The sequence below is a fragment of the Marmota monax genome, unplaced genomic scaffold, assembly GCF_021218885.2.
Source record: "Marmota monax isolate L192 unplaced genomic scaffold, Marmota_monax_Labrador192_F-V1.1 WCK01_AAM20220418_F8-fsc00274, whole genome shotgun sequence".
Lineage (NCBI taxonomy): Eukaryota > Metazoa > Chordata > Mammalia > Rodentia > Sciuridae > Marmota > Marmota monax.
The window spans coordinates 1409588-1424138 of NW_026694547.1; the positions used below are offsets into that span (position 1 = coordinate 1409588).

Here is a 14551-nt window from a genome sequence, read left to right on the forward strand (position 1 = left end):
AAATCAGTAAGGATGGCCATGTCCAAAAATATCAGTAGACTCCCGTGAACCATTTCTGGTCCCTGTCTACCCGGTGGGTCAATCTTTCTTTACCTTCAGCTGTCGTCGGACTCGATCTATGAAGAACTTCCAGCAGTTGTCCCTGTTGTCAACCAGACCTTGGCTCCTGACTTCATTCCGCACGTTGTTTATGATGTTCTCAACTTCATCATCTGAGTAGAGATCTGGGATCTCTCCTGGGAATAAACAGAGGGCGGATGGGCAGCTTTGGCATCTTGCTAAATGATGCAATCAGACATGGGAGGTTATCTTGCCTCGGAGCACGGGTGTCTTGGTGTTTACACCAGGTTCCACCTCTCTTGCTGGTGAGCTGGAGAGACACCATGAATGCACCAGACCCAGGATAGGGGAGTGTCTAGCAATGGATGGGGCAGGGAGGAGGAGGGCATTGGCATTGGTATAGGGCATTGTCCTGGCATTGACAATTGGTAGCATTTCAATAGACTTTTCTTCTTTCATGTAAAACACTTATTTAATAATTACTGTATTGTTGGCCCTTCTGGAAATTTTGTTCTTAAAGAGCTTAACATTAATCTGGAGATTTATTTAGTTTTAAGATAGTGGGTGAAAAGAGCCATAAGAAACATATATTGCAAATCCTTATATTTCAGAAGAGTGAACTATCATTTTCTATAAGAAAGGAGGGGGAGAAAGCAGTAGTGGTTTCATGGAATTTGGTATAAAATAAATATGATACCTAAAATCCATGGGGAAAAGATGAACTAGTTAATAATTCAATATGTAGTATTAAGGAAACAGAACTAAAAATCATGGGTTCTTATTTTACATTGTATGCTAAGGTAAATTTAAATGGGTCATTGATTTAACTATTAGGAAAAAAAATCCCCATAAAAACAAAAAAGAAAATATTCTCATAACCTCTGAGTGGGGAAGGACTTTCTAACTATAACTCAACTAATTTATTTTAGCAGAAAGATAAATTTGATGCATAAAATTTGATAAATTTGGCAACACAAATTTTTTTTTTAAATTCATGGTTGAAATACCACAGGCAAAGAATAACAACAACTACAAAGGAAAAATTAAGAAAAATATGAGGAAAAATTAAGAAAACATATGTTAATTTAGATTATTGTCAAATGATCAATCTCTTTAATATGTAAAAAATTATCTACAAATAAAAGATCAGAAAATCAATAGAATGATAGAATGAAGAATATGGAAAGGGAGTTTACGGTAAAGGAAATGAAAATGTCTCTTGGACATATGAATAGAGGTCTAACCTTACTTGTAACCATAGAAATGCATATCCAAACTGCTTAGTTACTTTTAAGCTTATACAAATTAGGATGTCAAACATGAACAGACACTCAGCCTCATAATAATAGAAATGTACATTGAAACAACCCTGATTATCAATTTTTACCAGATGGGCAAAATTCTGAAAGTTAAATAAAACACTGTATTAATGAGGTAGCATATGAGAATAAAATTATATGCTTGATCTCACTGATAAATAAAAATTTAAGAAATTCTAACTATTGTATAAAAGTCAATATATGGTGACTAAGTCCAGCTTATCCTGGAAATGTGAAGTTAGCAAATACTAAAAAAAACTCTATGAAATAGTTCACTGTTAATAGATTAAGGAAGTAAAACTGTGTAACTACTGAAATAGATACATAGGATTTCTAAAACACTGTTGGAAAACCTAGCAATAAAGATATTTCTCTTAATTTGATAATAGATATCAACCCCAGCCCAAAACAAACATCCTAGTAGTAAAATATTTAACATTCCCTTTTAAATCAAGAACAAGACAAATACAATCACTATCTTGTTTTCTGTTTAACATTATATAGGAGGTCTTAAACTGCACAAAGTTGAGAAAAAAGAAGGAAAATGTATAAGGAGAGTGAAGAAAGTAATAAAACTATTATTGTTTGAAATCTAATTTTATACATAGAAAACCTAAGAGAATATCCACATAAATAATCAGAACTCATAAGAATGTTCAAAACCAAGCTTACTGGATGCAAAATCAATATTGGAAATTAAATTGCATTTTTGTTCTCTAGTAAAAAACAAAAGGCAATTTAAAAGTTATCATTTAGAATACCAGCAAACATTGTAAGCAGTTAAGTAATAAATACGTAAAATGATGTGCAAGATCTTAATGTAAAAATCACATCATACTACTGAATGGAAAAAAATGAAACCCTTAATAAGTGTTCATGGGGATTGATGTGGTAGTACTACTATCACAAAGATACAATTCCAATAAAAAAATCAAATGGGTTTGTGTTTTGACCTTGATAAGCATGTTCTAAAATGTACATGAAAGAGTAAAGACTAGGGGGAGGGACAACAGGAGGAAATACTGGGGAAGGATGGAGACCAAATTACATTGTTATATCATAAGCATGTAACAATGAATCCCATTATTATGTAACAATGGAGGTAAAAAGGTAATACATAACATGTAACAATGAATCCCACTACTATGAAAATTATAATGCACCAATAAAATATGGAAAAAGATACTAAAAAAATAAAAAATAATAAAACTTGATTTAAAAAATGACATTCTTTAGGAATAACCAGAAGGAGGGATTTGCTATACCAGAAATCAAATTTCTTTATAAAGCTACGTTTGTTGAAGCAATGTGAAGTTAGTACTGGGCTAAATGATTACAATGAATGTGTACCACCTAGAAACACACACAGATATGAACAGGAAATTGATGTAAAAAAATCAGCATGTAAAGGTATAGAGAACAAATAAGTAAAGCTAAGATAATTCAATATTAGTATAGCAAATGCAATTAGATCACTCTATGAAAATAGATTCAAGGTGGATTAAAGATGTAAATGTGAAAAGTAAAACCGTAATAATTAAAAAATTAAAACACAGGCAATCATTTTTATGGCATTGGGTTAGGAAAAAATTTCTGAAACAGATCATGAAAAGCACAAAGCATTAAAAAATAACATTAACTTTTATAACATCAGAACTAGATTGGTATGATAAAGGTCAGACATAGACTTTGAAAAGATACTAACAACCCATATTATAAGAAAAGGGTGAGTATCCAAAGCTTATACAGAACTCCTATTGAGGCAGGGAGATAGGTCTTCCATCAACAGCCAGGATAAGGGCCTTGGAGAAAGTAAGGAGGGGAGGGGGCATCATGCCAACCTGAAGGGAGACCTCAGGTCTGGAGGACTGAGTTAGAATTCCTAATTCTGTTCCTCACAGCTTCAACCAGAGCAGCCCCTCTTTAGTCACCTTTGTCCCTACCCCTAGCAACATCTGATCACAAAGTAGACCCTTACCTGAAGAGTCTTCTTCTCCCTAATGTGTCAAACCACAAGGTTGGAGCTGTCCCCCTAATTATGTAAATAAGGGATTGAAATTATGCACTTATGATTGGCTTATTAAGCTTAAAACTTGAAGCGTTTGATTGGTCCATGCTGGCATCCCTGACTCTACCAATCACTTGCACTGGGTTATCAGATATACCTTTAAAAACACCTAGACCATAGACACCTGTTGGCATCCTTCTCTTGGGGCCTCTCCTCTTTGGGAGCTCTTTTTTCTTTCTTACTTCAATAAATCCTGTTACTTTGATCTCACCCTTATGTCCATGGATTTCATTCCTCAAATTCACCAGACAAAGACACCACCCTTCCATGCTCTATGTGATCCTATGAATCTATAAGAAAGAGTCCAAGAGCCAAAGGACCAATTATATAAATAGGCAACTCACAGAAGAGGAACAGGAATGGCCAAAGAACACTCAAAAAGATCCTCAGTGTCACTAGCAAAAAAGGGAAAAGGAATGAGTGAGATTTCCTTTCATTCCTATTGACAAAAATTAACATGTCAGATAAACCAAATATTGGTGAGGTTGGAAGGAAACAAGTATTCATGCACCAGAAACTAAATTTGCATAACTACTTTAGAAAATAATTTGACATTTTATTTAGCTATGTTGACATGTAGGTACAAGGCGATCTAGTTTTTGAGTATCAATTTAAAGCAACTCTGACAAACTGCACAAGTTTTTATTTTGCAACATTGTTCATAATTGCATGGGTGTTTTTGTTTTATTACATTCTGACTCCCAAAATATCTTGTAAAGAAATTATAGAAAAACAAAGGGAAAAAAGTCAACATGGGTGGTGAGAATGGGAAAGGAGTGAGTTTTATACATTTAAGAATTTAGTCTGGGAAAATACTCTGGGATTGTTACTTGCATTTCAAGTGAGAGAAAGGTGATTTACAGTTTTCTTTTTGAGGGAGAGACCTGGTCATATTTGAAAGACAAGACTTTTCCTAAAGAAGAGATGGAGTAGAACAAAATATTGAATTAGGAACTACAGGGGGTAGGTTCTTAGTTCAGTATGAAGGACTGGTCTTGGAGAGGTGGAATGGTAATATTGGAGAAAGGGAGAAATATACAAAGAAACGAAAACTGACGGTGTTGCGTAAAGGTAGTTGAGAGGCTCATCCTGAATGAGATAAGTTTCTTTAAATAAAAGAGATGAGATTGGGAGAGAGGAATGAAGGAAGCAGTGGCATAGCTAAAAAGTTGGAAACACTATATATCATGTGTTTTCATCAGCTTTTTCATTGCTGTGATCCAAAGATGTGACAAGAACAGTTTTGAGGAGGAAAAGTTTATTTTTGGCTCACAGTTTCAGAGGTTCAGTCCGTGATTGGCTGGCTCCATAGCTGTGGGCCTGGGGTGAGGTAAAGCATCATGGTGGAAGGTGTAGAGGAGGAGAGCAAAGGCAACCAGGAAGCAGAGAGAGGGTGGGGGAGAGGGAGAGAGAGCGAGAGCTTGGTTCACCAGGGACAAAAGAGAAACCCAAAGAAATGCCACAAGTGACCTACTTCCTTCAGCCACACCCTACCTGTCTACAGTTACAACAGTGGTACCTTCACCTTATGAAAAAACAAATCCTTAATATTTTCTCTGACATAAGGAGGCTGACTCATAGTGGGGTAGGGAGGGGGAGCATGGGAGGAATAGACGTACTCTAGTTAGGCCAGAGGGGTGGGGGGGAGGGGCATGGGGGTAATTAATGATGGTGGAATGTGATGATCATTATTATCCAAAGTACATGTATGAAGACACAAATTGGTGTGAATATACTATGTATACAACCAGAGATATGAAAAGTTGTGCTGCATATGTGTAATAAGAATTGTAATGCATTCTGCTATCATTTATTTAAAAAAAAAAAAAGATGCAGGATACTGAGGAGGCAAATGATGGCCGGCAGGCTAACTGTAGCTCTCTACCTCCTTTTTGTATGGTCTGTAAGCAAAGAATGTTTTTTATAATTTTTGATAATTGGATATATTGAATGGCACATGAATGTTATTTGAAGTTCACCTTTTATTGTCCATAAATAACTTCACTGGGTGCAGCTGGACTCTTAGGTATTATCTGGGGTGATTTTTGCACTACAATGTCAGAGTGGAGTAGGTGTGACAGAGATGTGTGCTTTTCAAAGCCTAAAGTATTGACTTCCTGATGCTTTGTAAGAAATGTCTGCTGACCACCGCTTCTGAGCTACCCAGAGCCAAGATGCTGAAAGCATGTAGTTAATTTAGAGATTTTCCAGGCTCATAGGATGGTGGTGTTTGTCACAGGATGCCAAGAACCTGTAAGAAGGGATTGCTAGATGAAATATCTAGAGATAAATGCCTCTGAATTCCTAGCAAAGTCGATTTTCAGATGTGTTCCTCCAGTTTCTCCTGACAATGTTCCTGTCACTTATTCTGTGATGTGCCACATCGTGTGGAAAGCAGGAAGACGAACTGCCGGGGGGGACTTGTGATGGGAACAGAGGCAGAAGCTATTGAGACATCTGAAAACTTTCTTCCTGAGGCCTGAAACTGGGAAACACTATTTTTGCCTCCAAGTGCTTGCAGGTTTTCTGTGGTCATTAAAATAGTTTTGTCATTAAAATAACGTTTTGCAAAACAGATGAATGCTCATCTTCTCTGTGTTAGTTTCAGATTCCTCAGAGGACATAACTGCTTGAGTGAGAAGAGACCCTGATAGTTTCACAAAGTTCTGTTAACTGAAGTGTGGTGATTAAAAGGGTAAAACTAAGGGTTAGATTCTCCATGACCCCAGTCTTACACTTGCTTATGAGTTTCAACCTGACCACATTTTGAAAAATCAAAAATATTTCCTGGGTATCAAGGGAGAAGTGTGACAGTTATTTTGGTATGTCTGTTCCTCTCTATCCATGGCAAGAAGACTTCTGAAAACCTGTTGTCCCTTGATAGTAAGTAATATGTATGATGGCACGTCATTTTCCTGATATTACACACCTTTGTTCAAGGAATGAATGCCTCCTGAACAGTAATTACGGGCCAGGAGACGGGCTGAGCACAGAAGGTATGAAAGAAGAAAAAAATACAGCCTCTGCAGGTGGCTACAGTTTTACCTGCTTTGTTTTACTTCCTAAACTGGATGATAGGTATTTAATCATTCTGTTTTTGTATCTCTGAATTATTTAACGAAATAAAATTAGCCAAAACAATATAGTCTTTGCCTTTCATGAATTTATAATCTTGTTTCAATATAAAGATGATATCAACTGCTTTAGGAACACAGAGGGGACTTACATAGGGGTGACAGTGGATCAGTAGAGAGATAACACTTAAGACATGTCTTCTAATATGGGTAGGAGTGAATCCAGACCAAGAAAGAGAAGGAAATGAGGTTCAAAATGAGCATCATGAATAAGGATGTCAGAAAACAGCATAATACGCTACTTCAGAGTTAAGGCATTTCCTGATACAAAAGGGGCTTGGGTTTTATCCTGTACTAAGTTAGGAATTAATACAGGAACTGTACTTTTGATAAGCCTTGTCTAAAGTATAATACCAGGGGATTGTCTGTGAATCAAAAGGTGACAAGATCAGAGGCACTCTGATAGAGAAGATATGGATTCAGAAATGTTTAGGGAGAAAAACTGGTGGCCATTGTTTTTGCCTTGTATATAGTGAAGGAAAATTTAGCCATGTAAGGAAATCCACAGAGACACAAAGTTGAGAAGAACCTGTATGGGACTTTGGTACCACAACGAGGAACACAAAACGCTGATTACTTAAGCATCTTTTTGTATCACCCTCTTGGGATTTCGGTTTTTGCATCTGGAGAACCAATCAGATGTGAGTTCAAAGTTGCACTGCTTGTGATCAGATCCATGATGAGTCCACGGAATACATTCAAGAGGTTCAATGCGTACTTTCCAAGTTTTGTGGTTTTTTTCTTTCTTTCAGATAAACTGGGTCAGAAGTCAGCTTATACAACAGCATAGAAGGCTCATTCATCTATGGAAGCCCAGTTCCAGTTGCTCACAGGAGAACCCTCTAATGCCAAGTTCATTATAAACCTTTCCAGACTCTGCATCTTCATGTGATATGTGTAGAACACTAACACGGCAACCTAGAAGAGGAGGTGATCTTTTCATGTTCTATGTACCAACCGGATATTGGTCCAAATATAAAAAGAACAGTCTGAGTCAAAGGTGGAGACTGAACTGTGCCTATGACTTTAGAAGAGAAGGGGCCCAATTGGCTCTACACTCTTCCCTAGACTATACAGAGGCTACCTGTTTCTCAGAGAAGCATAGGACCTCGTGACCGGAGCATGGGAGCTTAATAAGTGATTGTTGGGTAAATGAAGAAGTGGAAAATGATCTAGCCTAAGTCAAGGAAAAGAGATATTAATTTTGGAAGGAAGTAATTAAGACTTCTGAAAAGTGAAAGCAAATTCCAAACATAAAATTTCAGAGTGAAATGAAATATGAAATCTATCAGAGTTAGCATAGGAAGAGACTCACACCTGGACTAGACTGTTCTATATACCAATAGGATATTGGTCCAAATATAAGGTATAGTTTCCTAGTTTCTTAGCCAGTTAGTGCTCATTGGGCAGGGGTACTGCAATAAATGAACCAACTTTCTGGAAGGCTGGAAAACTAGAGGGTGAGATGCTGACCTGATAATTTTCTTTTCTTCTTCTAAATTAGGATGGGGACTTGCTAAACTTGGGTCAAGGAACAAGAGAACAACTTTTGTAAGGGTTCCTTAAATACATGACTTTGATGGTGTACATTCTTCAGAGTCTATCATAACAGGCCAATAAGGACATAGCAAGAATTAAGCTTTATAAATCCAGCAAGGGTCCACATTTAATGCACAATGTCACCAGCATCTGCATGATCCCTATTTAAGATGGTGGCATCCAAGGGACATGGCTCAGAGATACGCTTCATCTGCTTGTAACCTGGGTGGCCACCCAGTTTGTAAGAGGTGCATCATTGACATCCACTAACTGTGCTTTTATAGCCAACCTGGAAGGATTTATAGATAACTATGAAGTAGTGGGTTATGGACAAGGGAGCCCAAGGTATACTTTCCTAGACTTTATTGTGCTTTTCAAGGATGGAGTAATTACATGACCCAACCACATTAAAAAATTAAGAAGATGGTGAGATTTTGAGAAGTCCCTGCAACTTGATTGGCCTGGAAATCAGTTACAATCTTGCCAGAAATTGTTTATTTGATAGGGGAAATTAGGACTAAGAGATGCTCTAATCCTCCCTGTTGAAGTGGTCAAGTTAAAGAAGGCTGTTTAACTCTCAGCCACTCAGACGGCTGAGGCAGGAAGATTGCAAGTTCAAAGCCAGCCTCTGCCACTTAGCAAGGCCCTAAGCAACTTAGTGAGACTGTCTCAAAATAAAAAAATAAAAAAGGGCTGGAGATGTTGCTCAGTGGTAAGCACCCCTGGGTTCAATATCCAGTACCCCTCCCCTCAAAAATGATTAGGAGAAAAAAAAATGTGCTAATCTTAACTATATCTCTTCCTTAACATGTCTAGGCAAAGCTTGCTTCTTTTTGACATAGAAGCCTTGCAAGGAAACTGTGAGCGGAAACTCCAAGCCTTTGGAGGAGGCTGACTTCATTAAGTTTTCACTGGGCAAGGCTTCAGAAATTCATTTGCACTTGAGAAAAGTTGTTGTCCAAATGAAAAATTAAAGATACTTAATTGAGGACTAAAACTTCATTTGGCAAAAGTCTAACAACTTCTATGTCCCAGGCATTATTTTAGGAGAAGGTGATCTGGCTGGATTGGTGCCAACTGAATAACAGAGCGAGGCTGGCACCAGGCCTGACGTCTCCAAAGCTACACATTTTTGGAAACACATTTTTACTCTCTTAGGCGGTTTTAAAAATTAGGCTGTAGGATAGTTTCAGAGTGGTAGGCCAATTGGATTCCTTTTTGTTTGTTTGTTTCATTTAATAAAATAATAAAAGGTGAGATAATATTGTAGGTTAACTACTACAGTGATGAGATGTTAAAGGCAGTATTTAGGAAGGGAAATATCCAGTACCCCCAATCTCTCCCCACCAAAAAAAAAAAAAAAAAAAAAGATTAGGAAAAAAAAGTGCTAATCTTAACTATATCTCCACCTTAATACGTCTATGTAAACCTTGATTCTTTCTGACATGGAAGCCTTATAAGGAAGCTATACCTGCAACTCCAGAAAATGCACAGGAGTTGATAGGAAAGTGTCTGCTAATGTAAACAGAGCAGTCTGGGGAAGAAATGAGTGTGGGGAGCCAGCATGCTAAAGAACCTGGGACACAGACCCTCCTCAGAAACAAGACCTGCTAGTGCATGGTCTGGACTGGGGACCAGTGGCTCTTCATGGAACGACAGTGACAGAGCATGAGGAGGAATGCCACAAAATATGAAGCAGGCTATGTTCTGAAGCAGTGAAGCTCCTAGAGATTGTCAGGAGCTATCCTGAAATAAGTTACTTACGGCATGGGACAGATGATGGACACATGTACCTTGGGACCATATTTCTTTGACTTTATAAACTAAAGAATGTTCAATAGAGCCAGGGGGTAAGTTGTCGAGAAATGGACTTTTGAAATTCTGGGAAGCTGGAGGAAGAAATTTTGTTCAGGAACATCTTGGAATGCTGTTTTCTTTTCCCTGGTGAAGAGGTGGTTTTACAGAGGCTGCATTTGGTTTAAGAGGCAGGAATATATGTTCTCCCTTTAATTGATATAAATATATACATGTTTATATAGATGCTTAATTTATGCATTATATTTTCATATGTACTCTATTGTCTCATGTAAATTTGTTACACACACACACACACACACACATATATATATATGATTTTGGGGGAATTACACATTAATCAATAAGAACAATAGAGTAGCAAGAGTCAAGCTTTTCTGTGAAGTCCTATCTTACACAGATAGTGTCACAGGGCACTAGACAACTCCTGTCAAGGTCATCAGGAACTAAGGAAAATGATGTGGAGATATTCTACATCTGTTTCTGCTTCCAGCGGGTTCTGAATCTTTGGTGAATTACATTGACAACCCAATTTTTTCCAGTTGTACCAGTGTTGGGTATACATTATCTCTGTATTTCTTCCTGCCAATACCTAACCTCCAGCTCTTCTTCATGATGGTTATAGAGAAGAAATAGCACCTTCTCTCTGACTAAGCAGATTCCCAGGTTCTTACCTGCTTTTCTTCCCATAACCAGATCTTGTCCCAGTAAGACAGCCTCAAGATTATTGCCTGATTTGCAATGCAAGTAGAATCTAAGAGCCAGGACAGTGGGCCCAGCACCAAACCTGGGAAGGGCTTTAATGACCTAGTCCTTCACTGTTATCAATTTTCTCCCTCATTTCTATGACTCATCTTTTCTGACCTTGGTGGATGTCTCCACCTCTGAATGACTCTATTAGAGACACTCGAATGCAAATAACCTCTTACCAGATGCCAAGAGATCATTGATGAGCACCAGGAACCGCTCATCAGCCACCTGGGCATCAGTCATAAGGAACACAGTGCTGAGATTCTTCACCCCAGCTTTCAGACACAGGCCAGCCAGGTCCACCTGTGGGAAAATTGATACCAGAAATCCTGAGAAGGGGACCTTCTTGAAAGAGATCCCCAATCCACTCTTTAGAAATGGAACCATTTTCTTATCTATTTTAATTGGAAATAAAGCAAGGTGACAGTGGGAGGCAGGGAGAAGTGCTACCTTGCACTGAGAGGCAGGGAAAATCTGCCTCACTCCCAGGCTCAGTGCCAATGGAGTTGGGTGAGTAAAACCACACAGGGAGGACCTCTAATTCATACAACCATGGTGACTCCTTAATGAGCTCCTGGAGTTTTTGATTTGTGCAGATACAAGAGAGGTGGTCCTTTCCGAAGGATGGAGGTGTTCTCTGTTCATCTGTTTTACTTGTATTATTATGCAAGCAAATGACCTGCTCTAGAAGGCAGGTAACTGCTTTTGGTCTTGACAGAAGGATTTTGTTCTTGGGGCTATCTCACGTTGGCAGCATCTTGCGTTCTTATGACTAGCTCCAGCAAAACTTTTGTTGGAAAAAAATATAGATTGGGGAATACACTTTCCCTGCAACAGACAATCACCTGTAGGCAATCATACGTTCAAAACTATGGATGGATGAAGTTTGGGGTAAGGATGCTGGGCCCTGAATTTTACCCAGCATGGTCAGTCTCGGTTCCTTTGCTATATCAACTTCACGAAGCTCAGCCATTGTTCAGTACTTTGCTCTCTTTTCTTTCTTCCTTTTTAATAGCTTTTTTTAGTTGTAGATGGATGCAATATCTTTATTTTATTTATTTATCTTTAGGTGGTGCTGAGGCCTCACGCATTCGAGGCAAGTGCTTTACCACTGAGCTACAGCCCCAGACACCCTTGCTCTCTTTCCTATCACCTGTCAGAGATCATTTCCTAACAGCCTCCTACATTCTGTTACTATAACAGTGGTCCACTTTGTGCTTTGAATACATCCCTGGCTGCTCAGCCACTGTGACTTATTTTTAAAATGGACATGTTTCTTTCGCTTCCTCTCTCCCTGCCCCTCCCTAATCTCTCTCTCTCTCTAATCTCAGGGAAACAGGATTACCTTTCTTCCCATGCTAGACAGAGTTATCTGTCCTTGAGCACACACCCCACCACAGGAACGAAGTAATCCAGACTTTGGGGATGGCACAGGAAGATCTCAGAAATGACTATCTCCCAAATGAGCAAGTGAATTACATCTCCAACAGAGAACACTGGACTGTAGCCTTTAAACACCTCTTTAAAAGCCCCCTGCTTCCCTTGATTGACAGAATCACAGCCTCTGGAACAGGAATCCCCTGTGCTTCTCCTTTCGGAGCAAAGCAATAAAACTTATTTTTCCTTTTTCTCAAAACTGTGTCCTTGTTATTGGATTGGCATAGGGGGCAAGGACTGGGCTTTCAGTAACATTATTGCAGAGCTTTCTTGGTATCCAAATAATTCAAGATAATACACTTCCTTTTAGATCAATGGTTCTTACCTTATGCTTTTACAAAATGATCTAAGGCAGTGTTTTTTAATTCTCATTAGAATCATCTGGAGGATGCTTTGAAAAACCCTTATGCCCAGGCTATTTCTCATGCTAGTTGAGTCAGAATAGCTGGGGATGGGATGCAGCCTTTGGCATTATTTGAAGATCCCCAGTGATTCTGGGATTTAGCCAAAGTCTCAGTGTAGAACTACTGTCTTACATCATTCTGTAAATGCATAGTTCCCATTACTATGCTGTCTTGTTTTGTCTTTTTTTTTTTTTTTTTTTTGAAACACCGAAGAAAGACCTAATGTGAACCTGATGCATGACCTTGGATACAGCCAGTGTCAAGAGCCTGAGCTGTGGCTTCAGAGCAGAAGCCAGCATGTACCTCTCCCATCAGTGGCTGGAATATTATGAGAGCAGGTGGCTCAGGGCTGGCTGGAGTTCTTCCAGGAACAGGAAAGGCAGCATCTTGATATAAATTACACCATGACTTTCTATTGTGACTTGGTTGTGGCCATGCATAAAAGTGAGAAGACGAGACAAAGGATCTCTGAAGGTTGTATGTGTCCTTTCTTCACTTTCCAGAACATGCATCATGCATGGCTCCTAAGGGCTGCTCTCTGAAACCAGAAAATGTCACTGCAGGACCTGAGGGGGCCAGTGATTATTGAATCCATCTTTTAAAATCTGAATTTCTTAATAAAACTTGGGAAGACTGTTGGGATTCTTCCTGCATGTACTAGGGAAGCTAGCAAGCTGCATGCTGAATTTGATATAGATTTGGGGCAAAAGCTGAGGCCCCACGGATGTCGTAAGGGCAGCTGAGGACTTGCAAAGGCAGACCTTGGAGAGGTCACTGCTTGCACAGGCTGAGTCTAATAAGAAAAGAGCCCCTCCTGTCACCAACCCAGACACTAAGGAGAAAATGGACAATTAAAGGGAGACTCTGGACAGGGGAACTAGAGAGCTAAGGAAGGTTGACAAGGAGTCGTGGGTGGTTGGACAGAGGCTGAGCCTACTCCCCACCGCTGGGGGGGCCTTCTCACCTTGAAGTCAGGGATCTGGTAGCCTTTGCGCAGCGTGATCTGGAACACATCCATGGAGCTGATGAAAGCCGCGAGCCTTGTCAGACTCTGTTTGCCGCTCCCACCTACGCCAATCAGCAGAGCATTCCCCCGTGGGGACTCCAAGATGCGATTGATATGGCAGCTACAGAGGAAGAAGCAGAGGCCTGCTGCTTTGATCAGACTTTTCCCAGTACGAGGCATATAACCATCTTAGGGGGAATAGGAACTTTCCTTGGAAGCAGCGCATCATGGGCTGAGCGATGGGGAACCTGATAGAATGTCCCCAAACCTGGCTCTGCCTTCTTGCCCAAGTGGGCTAAAGTTGCTGTTGATTTGCTTGAATCCATAGCCTTCAGTGAACCAGGGAGAGACAAGTCCAGGCCAGGCAGGCAGCACTGTGCAGGGGTCAGCCACAGGGATGGGGAGGGCCCAGGATTCCTCTCCCTCTTCTCCCCATTAAGCCTGACTTTGCCCGCCCCCCATCCCACTTCACTTAGTCTCCCCTATTTGTGCTTTTGGGCAAGAAGAGGGAACAGGAAAAAGAGAAAAGTAGAAGACATATTACTAAAATAATAATAATAATAATAATAATAATTAATATCAGGGGAGGCTTGGGGACATGGCAAGACCAGAACAGTGTGTTCGTCTTAGGAAAGAAGAGGAGCATGAGGCAGGAAGGGTAAGAACAGAGCCTGACATAGTTTCTCTCTGCCTCCTTCAGTCCTTGATGGACCTCGATGCTCTTGTAATGAATGTTTGCAGATTCTCATTGTCAACCCGCAAGACACCCACATCTTTGGCTTCTGGATTCTTCCCCTCATGGCTTAGCTTCTTCTCATCGCCCTCAGTGTCCACCTCAGCATGGGGAACTATTCCAGGTCTCATGCTGGGCTTAGACCACCCTCTCCAAAGGAAGCCACTGCCCTGGTCCCTCCAAGCCTTCCTCAAATGCCACTCTGCATCAAGCCCTCCAAACTCTCTCTCGGAGACGCTGCCAACCTTTTCTCTAAGCCCACTCCTGGGTGCATGTTATTTATAAA

At 39.8% G+C, this 14551-nt stretch overlaps 1 protein-coding gene across 2 annotated transcripts in view; it reads right to left on the reverse strand.

The window, feature by feature from the left end:
- The window catches only part of Dnah9 (dynein axonemal heavy chain 9), a 330995-nt gene that overhangs the window by 119332 nt on the left and 197112 nt on the right, over positions 1-14551 (reverse strand). For both annotated transcript variants that reach the window (XM_046420725.1, XM_058571595.1), the window contains exons 44-46: positions 13491-13653; positions 10865-10988; positions 94-236 (exon numbers count right to left, since the gene is read on the reverse strand). In XM_046420725.1, coding sequence (XP_046276681.1) covers positions 94-236; positions 10865-10988; positions 13491-13653 — 430 coding nt within the window. The remainder of the gene's footprint in view (positions 1-93; positions 237-10864; positions 10989-13490; positions 13654-14551) is intronic.